Genomic DNA, 10,131 nt, shown 5'->3' with positions numbered 1-10,131 from the left:
TATTTTGTACCAAACCAAACCCTAAAATAATCAGTGCCTCTGTCTCTCTCTCTATTTTCGGCGTCCCTCTCCCTCTCTCTCCCCGTCTCCGCTACTCCTCTTCCTTCCCTCTCTCACTGCCGCTCTTCCTCGCCTTAGCCAGAAACCGGAGCACCTTCTCCTCCTCCTCCGCCATCGCCATCGCCATCACCATCGTCATCGTGAGTACCGCCGATCTTTTCACGCCGCCGCCGCCGCCTCCTCCTCTGTCGGTCTTCACAGATCCACTGCCACCATCGCGAGATTCAGAGGCTTCATCGCTGAGATGAACTCTGCTCCATTGATGCCCCGTCTCGCGTATGCTTTCTCTCTCTCTCTCTCTCTCTCTCTCTATCTATATATATATATACGTATATATATAAGTATATCTGATCCATATTCATATTTCACTTGATAAAATTTCAAGCAAATCTTAATTAGGTGTTCGTTCATTAGGTAAGAGTGAAAAGTTTCAGGTCAAATATGAGAGAAAGGACATTCTTTCTCTAAAAATATTCAAAGGTTTCTTGTCTTCTCATGAGTTGAAATCTTATATATATGATGTGCATGCATTTATTTAGGACTTACAAAAAAGAAATGTAGCCTGTTTCTGTACATTTGGAAGTTTGATCAAGAAAGAATTAAACCTCTCGTCATTGGCAAGGCCAACAGCATTCTACTAGACTAATAGATACACCAATTGAAAAGAAAAAAAGAAACTAGAAGAAATGAACTATATAAATGAGAAGAATATGATGAAGGTGGAGGATTAAAAAATAAGGAAATGCTAAAAAAAGAAAGAGTGCAGTATTACATTGACCACTTTTGACAAGAATTTAAAATTCAAATACCAAAATTGATGCTTTATCTAAATCAACTTCATCATTGGGGAAAAAGAAATGAGAAAAACCTCCAAATCTGTGTTTAGTTTCATGGAATCTACATTTTACACCACCTAGACCCTATCATGTATCTAGGTCCAGGACCCCTGGTCTGTGCAGATCCCCATCCATGCAATAGCAAATGTAGTTGTCGTTATCTTCATGGAAGCTTGGGTTGCTTGCTTGCGCCCTGAGTGATAGCTTCCCAAATCATCTCCTCTCCCTTTTGTTTACATAGAGGTCTTCAAATGATATCATTGCCCAAGTATGCCATCCTCCGTTAATAAAATTGATTTCAAAGGAAAGCTTAGTGCTTATTAGTTTAGATAATTTGAACTGATTTTTTCAGTTTTTTAAACATAAGCATAACTAAATCTATTCTTTATTTTTTATTTATTTATTTATATATATATTCTTAAATCATCTAAACCAAACGAGCTCTTAAACTCTGTTATTCTAATATTTTTGCCTTCATTTTTTTGTGGAGATTATCATCTTTTGTCATATTAGAAATTTTGCTATTGTTATATATATTAAAGATAAATAAAACAAGAGTTTTGTTGTAGTTACATTCAAGGTTGTTAAGATCGAGATCCTACATAGGATCGTTTTGGGGGTCTGGAGGATCGGATCGTAGGATCGGATCGGGAATCGTAAGATCCTACTAAAACGATGAAAAAATGCAATAATTCTTATGTGTCTAACTAATACTATCAAAATACATATAAAATGACCCCAAAAAACTTGAGAATGTAGCTCAAATGGTAGAGCTCTCATACTTATGAGCAGATCGAGGTTCAAATCCTCGCATTCTCACTCGTGTGCCTTGCTCACTAACAATAATCAATTCAAATATACATTTTGCACATTTTTTTAAACAAAGAAAACATAATAAAAGAAGGTGGCAATTCAAGTTGTCATTCAAACATTTTCCTCAAATCTTAACAAAAGAACATACTAAAAGAAAATAGCAATTCAACTTCAAGTCTTCAAGTTAACACTTGCACAACATTGATATCCTTAAGAAAACAAACTAAAATAAGAGAAGAATAAATAAATAAGAGACTAAAATAAGTCATCATCTTCATCGCCGAAATCATCATTGCCACAATCAACAACATTGTTGATCTCATTGTCTCCCTCATCTTCATCATCACCCACAGTGTCACCTAACTCCTCAATGTCATCATCATCAATAGTAGCATCATCAAAGTCATGATCAAAATCCCTTGGAGCATTCATGTTGCATCCATATGATCATCATCACTTACTTCATGAATTTCATCGACATTTTCTCCAATATGGTCACGACCTAAGTTAAAGTAAAAAAAAAAATCGAAATTAAATCCAAATTGCAACTTCTAATTAAAACTAAAAGATGTATCATGTACCTAGACTTACATGCTTGTTCCAAATCCCTTGCAAGAGCATCTACCTCCTCATCTTCTGAATGACATCCATGTCGAGCATTCCTATCAAGCACACTCTACCAATTTCCTTCTCTTGGAAAAGTCGGCTTCTCTCTCTCTGTTATCCACTCATCATCTGATGGAACATCATCCAAACATAATGGATTCATGATTGCTTGTCTATTCTTGTGCCTTTGTCTCAGTTTCAAATTGTACATGACAAAGACCAAGTCATTCATTCTCTTTTGGTGTAAACGATTCCTCCGCTTTGAGTGTACCATCTCAAAAGCACTCCAATTGCGCTCACACCCCGATGAACTGCATGTTAGACTAATATCCTAATTGCAAACCTCTTCAACTCAGGACATTCATCACCAAAAGAGTCCCACCAATCTTGTCACGACCCAAACCCGCCCCTGTAGGTTTAGCATTGTAACCGGCCAGTAATCCGTGGATTACCAAAGGCCTCTGAATAGATTAGCAAATAATAAGGGTCTGCGGAAGCAATAATACAAAATAGACAAGGTCCAATGAGCTGTGACAACGTACATGGGACAGAAAATTTTAAAACTTATTTATATATACATAAACATGCCAGTCAAGGACACCAATATTTACAAAATAAGTACAGAAGTGAACTTCCCAAGATCTGACTATACAGTGCAAACACTAAGACTAGCATGATTACAAAAACAGCCATTGCATTAAACTTTGATCAGAACCTTCCCGGGAGGCACAAAGGTTGGCTGACAAAACAGTACAGAAGACCATCAACTCTGGCCCTGGTCATGTGCCGGCTCACCTACATACATAATATAAACTGTGAGCGAAAGCCCAGTGAATAATAACAGAGTAAAGGGGTTATATAAATGATGTCCAGCACAAGTTAGAATCCAGGATTTAAATCAGAGCATAATCAGACTTCAAACAGAAACAGATTCATATATATTTTCATATTCAGATTTTACATAAGATCATACGTGGTACACCCATTAGCTATCAGATTAGATTGGTCCAGAGACCTACATACATAGTTGGTACCAACGACCACAAAGGTCCATATCTTGCGCGCAAGTAGCCATGGTATTGTTACCCCCAGGCAAGGGCCACGTGCAGATTGGCCGCGGTATTGTTACCTCCGGGCGAGGGCCACATGCAGATTGGCCGCGGTATTGTTACCCTCGGGCGAGGGCCACGTGAACTAAGGGTGCCACAAATACTTTTCAGAAAATTGGACATTCATTCACCATTAGTAAGATAGCATTTCAGAAACAGATTATACCATACCAGTCAGAAAATACTTAGGTTAAACATAACTTTACAGGTTATTACTCACAATGGGCCTTGAGTCAGACAGACGAAGTAAACTTGGTCAAACGGTACGTGGCACGTGACCTACACAACACATAACAGATGCACACTTGAAACACACGTTCTAATTATACAAAACTTATTTCGCTGGCTCTTAGTGTGTTTCTAATCTCTTATCCTCATTATGGGGTCTCCAACATGGCCTAGGAATGCCTAGGATGGAATGAGGATGCAAAAATGCATTGGAAAACATTTCTCAAATTTTGCTGAAGATAAGGTCCACGCTCGAGCGCGGCTTTCCCCGCTCGAGCGAGCATGCAGAAAATGGATCTCCGCTCGAGCGTGGAATTCCCCGCTCGAGCGGGCTGCAAACTCATAAAAAAGTGCTGGATGTAAGAAATTCACACTCGATGGGCACTCAACCCCGCTCGAGCATGTGACACAAACCCTCGCTCGAGCGTGGCTTCCCCCGCTTGAGCGGACTGCAAAACACACAAACGTCTGGGTATATGCATTTCACGCTCGAGCGTGACTCTCGCCACTCAAGTGGAAGTGCATGTACTCAAACTTCACGCTCGAGCGTGAAAGTCCCCGCTCGAGCGTGGGTCAAAATTCTGGAAAATCCAGATTGACCTCCAAGCATGAAACTCGACCTCCAACCATCCAAAACTCAGTTTTTTGGGCCAAATCTTTGGAAAACACTTAGTAACCCACAAAAAAACATGTTTAAAGCTTCAATTCAAGAAATCATGGCCCAAGAGCAACCCAATTTGTGCAAAATCAACATGAACTCCATGAATATGCTATGAATCCAACATGCAAGGACCCCCCTTGAATTCAAACCTACCAAAACATAACCAAACTTAATAATTTGATGGAAAACAAGTTGAATGACCACAATGTGAGTGAAATTAACACATGCATGGAAGAAATCTTAGAATTCAAACCCAAAGCATGGAAATTTATGCATGCATGCATGAATGGACTCTTAAAACCACACTTTGAGCTAAATCTTGACTTCAACTACCAATTTTACCAAGAACCTAGCAAGAACAACCCTCAATCATAAATAAAAGGATGAATTCACTACCTTCAATTTCAAGTGTGGGAGCTTAAACATGCAATCCTCCTTCAATTCTTCTAAGTTCTCCAAGCTAATCTCTAGATGAATTCAATTCCTCCCTCACTCCCTCTCTCTCACGGTTTCTAGCAAGGAAAGTGGCTGAAAATGGTATATGAATTCAATCTAAACATTGTATGAGAAAGCGGCCCACTCAAGGGCAATTTCGTAAATAATTGGACTAGTGTAATTTAACGTTATTTAATCTAATTTAATTGCTCCGAATCGAATTTTAATTAAACCTACCATAAAATTCTATAAATTCTAGCTAGCACATAAATCAAGTAAATTTCTGATTCGGACGCCGATAAGGCTTTCAATTCGTAATTTAAAGTCAAAGACATGAACAGATCATTTTATCGCAAACAGATAGAAACACGTAAATAATGCCATGCACATGCATATTAATTCCAAATCTCTCCTAATCTACTGTTAGACATAATAAGTGCGAATTAACGTTAATCAGAGGTTGGGGTTATTACAAATCCCCTACATCGAAATTTTAATTAAGTAGTTCAAAATTTAAAGTTCTTCAAAACAAATAATCATAACATAAGATTGATACAACTTACAAATCAACTTAGGGTAAAAATAAATAACCTGGAGATTTCTTTTTTCTAGTCAAGATTGCATTTTGTATACCAAAGAGTCCTCTTGCATTCTTGAATGCATCAATTTGCAAATCTATCTTTACCCTCTCATTAGTGTCAAGGACCATTTTTTCAAGACATTTGTACAACCCAATTTTATTCTCTGCATCAGCTTGAAAATTGGGACTATAATGAAACTGAGGGTTCAAGAAGTATGCTGCAGCATGCAATAGGTGATGGAGTTGGGTTTCCCATCTTCTATCAATGATGGCCCATATAGGATCATAGCTGACACAATTTAATAAATATTATTAATGAATACATAAAAAGTTTAGGGAAATAGTATTAAAGAGTAAATAGCCAACACTAAATAAAAAGTTTACCATGTTAGGACATTATTGAAGTTCTTTTGAATTTCCTCTTTCGCACGATCCATTGCTTCATAAATGAATCCCATTGCCGGATGCTCATCCGAATCCACCGACCTAAGTACCTTAACGAGAGGTACTGCAGCCTTCAAGCAGGTAGAAACACCCTTCCAAAAATGTCGATTATCCAAAACAATATTTTCAATTTTTTTCCCCTTTTCAGACTTCGCAAATCTACTATTCCTCCACTTCTTTGATGTAAATAGAGAGAGCAATGCACCTTTTTGCTCATGAAGACGTCTCAATGTCAAGTAAGAGGTAGCAAACCGAGTTACCGCAGGCCTTATAAGTTCAATGTCTTTTGTAAACTCCTTCATCCAATGAATAAGATTGGTTCTTGAATAAATGTATGCCACAATCTTTTTTCCTTTACCAATTGTAACACGATGAACTTGTATTTCCTTCTCAAAATCTTCTAACATCAAATCTATGCAATGGGCAGCGCAAGGAGTCCAAAACAAGCCCTTTCTCTTATCCATTAACATTCGTTCCGCCAATTTATAATTAGAAGCATTGTCAGTTACAACTTGCACAACATTTTCTTCTCCAACCTTCTCAACAACCTCATCTAACATCTCAAAAACCTTTTCACCCGTTTTTGAAATGTTGGATGTATCTAGTGATGACAAAAAAATAGTTCCATTAGGGCTATTCACAAGAAAATTACATATGGATCTTCTCTTTCTATCTGACCGTCCATCTGACATAATTGTACATCCGATCTTCTTCCATTGTTCCTTAAACTCATCAACCAATTGTAGTGTCTCATGCACTTCTTTTTTTAAAAATGTCACCCTAATTTCATGGTAAGATGGTGGCACAAGTCCTTTTCCATAATCCCCAATCTTCTTAACCATGAGTGGAAATATAGGGTTGTTGACACAATTAAAAGGAATTGCACTAGTGTAAAAAAAATGAGCTATAATTTGACAAACATCATCTCTCTCTTCTTTCTTAAACATTTGATTGAGAGTTTTTTGATTTTGACGTCCAGATTTCTTCATCACAAATTTATCCATGGCACCCACCCGTTGTTGTTTGTTTTGATGATGACATGATAATAGTTCCACCTCCTCTTCAGAATCATCACCAACATCTAACATCTTTCTCTTTTTATTTTGAGACTCTAATGTTTGAGTTCTTAAAAGACTCATGAACTTTTCTCTAACATCTTCTGGGACTTGAGGACATGGCTCAACATTTTGATGAGTACAAGCTAAATGATGTTTTAATCTAAATATACCTCCTGATCGAGTCACGTTACAATACTTGCATTGTACCTTTTTGGTTGCAACATCTATTTCAATTCCATGTTCCCAACCAGGATCCGTTCGGTTACCCGCAACATTTTTCCTCTTCCTCCCTCTTCCAGAACCAGAGGCAGACATTGTTGACTCAATTCACAAACCTGCAATCACATATTGAATATCACTAAATCAATTGATTACAATTTACAATTTGATAGTTATGAAATATCAGAGAGAAAAAAGTCAAGTTACAGTTAAGATGCTGGCATAATAAATTCATGGATAAACTTTTAGCAAAGCAAAAGGGTTAGTAGTAGAGCCATGAAACTTAACGAAACAATCACAATAACAAATTTGGTTTCCTTATTACACATCATAACACATTAAAAAACTAAAATAAAACAAAAAGGTATAAGTTTAATCCAATCTTTATAGTGAAACCTGTATGAAGCTGCACTTTTCCTTGGTGGTATCTGCAAAAATAAATTACAAGTTCAAAATTAGGTTGACATAACATCTTCTTATCCATCCTTACAAACTTGTGAGACAAAAAGAACACATAGAAGAAGATGAGGGGAAAAAATGGAAGCAACCAAATGAAAAATAGAACAGAATAAAAAAACAGAATAGAAAAATAACAAAAAAAAAATAGAAACAAGAGCAGAAGACAATAGAAAAAAATGGAAAAATGGAAGAAGGGGAAAATGGGGAAAAACAAAAGGGGAATGAAAAACAGAAAAATGGAAGAAGAGGGAAAAAAAGCAGTAGCAGAAAAGGGGAAACAAATGGAAGACAAGAAGAAAAAAAATAAAAAGAAGTCGAATAGAGGAGAAGAGAAGGAGTCGAAGCACAGAGAAGAAGAAGAAGAAGAAGAAGAAGAAGAAGCATACCTGGATGGAGGCTGGATGGATTCTTCTCATTGCTGCTTTCGTCGTCTGCTATCAGCTCTCGTGACCAACTTTCCCCAATCTTTTGCCCTAATCTTATGTCGTGGGTCTTTAGAAAAGAGAGAAGGCATCAAAACTGTATTAAAAATATGAGAAAAAAAGGCCAAAAGTAGGATCGTATAGGATCGTGATCCAAATACGATCCTACGATCCCATATACGATCCCACCGATCCTGTTATGATCCTGAACAAAATGCGATTCATCATATGATCCAGATCGATTCTCCAAAAATGGTACGATCCGGATCGTGATCTTAACAACCTTGGTTACATTTTACTTCGTAAATAAGTAGTTTTCATCATGCTAAGAGTTTCTCCCTGCAAAAGTTGTGATTACATTGTCCAGTTGGTTTAAAAAGAAACTTGTCTATAAAATGTAAATAAATATATGAAAATCGTCTTCTCTTTAAAATGATAAATTAAGGCATTAGTTAACAATTGTTGATGACAGATTCAATCTCATGTGGTAGGTACCATGGTGATAAGGTTAAGTGAGTCATCTCATCAATGTTGTCAATATCCCTTCCTTTTTGTTAAGGATGTTATATTCGTAATCAATATTGGAAATTTTGATCATTGGACGCTATTGAAACTTTATGGTTCTATAAGAGTAACCTACAAGAAGTCATACATGTTAGTATTTGGGTATACTCCCCATGTTACCGATGAAGTTCAGAGGAATTGGGGGGGTAGACTGAACTCCAAGTTTACTTTCCCAGTGTGGGTCCAAAGGGTGGTTGTGCCTAGGCCAAATTCTTGGTGATCAAAAAAAAAAAGAAAAGAAATAGTCATGGTAGCTCCACTCTAGTGTGTAACGTGAATCAAATACCATAATCATTAGTCATATAGTATGAAGCACTGGAATCAAATACCTAAATAGAGACCTTGAGTTGATAGAAACAAACCTATAAATGAGGAGACAAATAAGACAATATAGGTTGATCGCTAGAAAGAAATTTCTACACTTATTGCTGAGTATAATTGTTAAGAATGAAATTGACTTCTATACTTATTTTTATATGTACATTAAACTTGAAATTGCAAAAAAAAATATAAATAAATAAATAAATAAAAGTGCTACAATATGTGTAAAATAAGTTATGAGTTTGTTATGGGAATTGTGGAAATGATAGTTAAATTTCTCATTTGAGCTAAATTTTGTGTGAATTAAGGAGGGAGGTTGGTGTATCAGAGCACCAAGAAGAGGTCTAGTGGACCCAAATGTGCTGCTACTGGAAAGAGAATCCAAGGGATATGTAGGCCTCTTGTTTATTTCATAATTGCTCTTGTATTATGCTATTTCATAACTACTATGTTACCAACATTTGCAGTGTGGTTTTTACCGCAATTGAGTTAGTTCTTTTATTCTTTAAATGCTATTTTCTTTTTTCTTATTTAATTTTTATTTCACTGTCTTTTAATTTTGACATAGTTAACTGTCTTGATTATGCAGACATGGCTCCTTGCTCTAGTTATTTTACCAGCAAGGTCAAATATGATTATACGTGTTGGATTAATCACCTACTTGGCTCTAGTATCTGTCTTAATCACCTATGTAGAGAAGTAGTTTGGAAATACTCTATGGATCCAATTGGACGCTCTTGATCCTCAGCTAGTCACCTGAAAAGGAATGAACACTCTGGTCGGGGGTGCCGGAATTAGCACTCCGACGGATAAGTCAGTGTATATTCTCTGGATTGCTTTTATCTCAAGTAAATCTTTCTTTTTCTTGCATACCTTTTCTTAGTTGATGCTCTTCTTATTTATAGTCGTCCTTGATGTTGATGGTTGGGCCCACCTTTCGTCCAAAGAATAGTCGCTCATTCGGCTTCCTGCTCGTACTCGGCCCGGTTTACAATTGATTCTTCAGCCGATCTGGTTATTCGGCCTCCGTCCCTTCGGGACAGAGCCGTATAGTACATAACTTGATTTCTTTCTTTAAATTACTTGGCTTCGCTAAGTAAAAAGTATATTTGGCCCCCACAATTGCCCCCCAAACATCCTATTAATGTCAGTTAGTCGGCATGTTTGGTCTTAGACTTAGAGGGTCAAAAAATACGGTGGTTTCCCTTATTCTAATACGAGGGTCAGAACGCCCACTCTTTTTAGGCATTATTACAATCTCCCGCCTCTTTCGTACACTTCATTCATTTAATATGATTTAAAACCGAGTTGTCTTT

At 36.9% G+C, this 10,131-nt stretch overlaps 1 protein-coding gene and 1 long non-coding RNA gene across 2 annotated transcripts; both read right to left on the bottom strand.

The window, feature by feature from the left end:
- Window positions 1-1,721: 1,721 nt before the first annotated feature.
- Window positions 1,722-2,701, bottom strand: LOC114296587 (uncharacterized). The gene is made up of 2 exons (XR_014337863.1): window positions 2,301-2,701; window positions 1,722-2,211 (listed from the first exon to the last, which is right to left on the bottom strand). It is a non-coding gene; the product is annotated as an uncharacterized LOC114296587 (long non-coding RNA).
- A 2,938-nt stretch (window positions 2,702-5,639) lies between these two features.
- Window positions 5,640-8,127, bottom strand: LOC114299594 (uncharacterized). Its single transcript, XM_082882859.1, has 2 exons — window positions 7,895-8,127; window positions 5,640-7,165 (listed from the first exon to the last, which is right to left on the bottom strand). Exon 2 carries the CDS (start codon window positions 7,143-7,145, stop codon window positions 5,709-5,711), a length of 1,437 nt encoding a protein of 478 aa, XP_082738985.1. The 5' UTR covers window positions 7,146-7,165; window positions 7,895-8,127; the 3' UTR covers window positions 5,640-5,708.
- Window positions 8,128-10,131: the final 2,004 nt, after the last annotated feature.

This window comes from Camellia sinensis, chromosome 8, assembly GCF_055761805.1.
Source record: "Camellia sinensis isolate YWXY chromosome 8, ASM5576180v1, whole genome shotgun sequence".
NCBI classification, from domain to species: Eukaryota; Viridiplantae; Streptophyta; class Magnoliopsida; order Ericales; family Theaceae; genus Camellia; species Camellia sinensis.
This window is presented reverse-complemented; position numbering and strand designations above follow the sequence as displayed.

What these genes read in the sequence shown, in the direction of transcription:
- LOC114299594 (XM_082882859.1), bottom strand. Translation starts at nt 7,145, where the DNA reads ATGTCTGCCTCTGGTTCTGGAAGAGGGAGGAAGAGGAAAAATGTTGCG.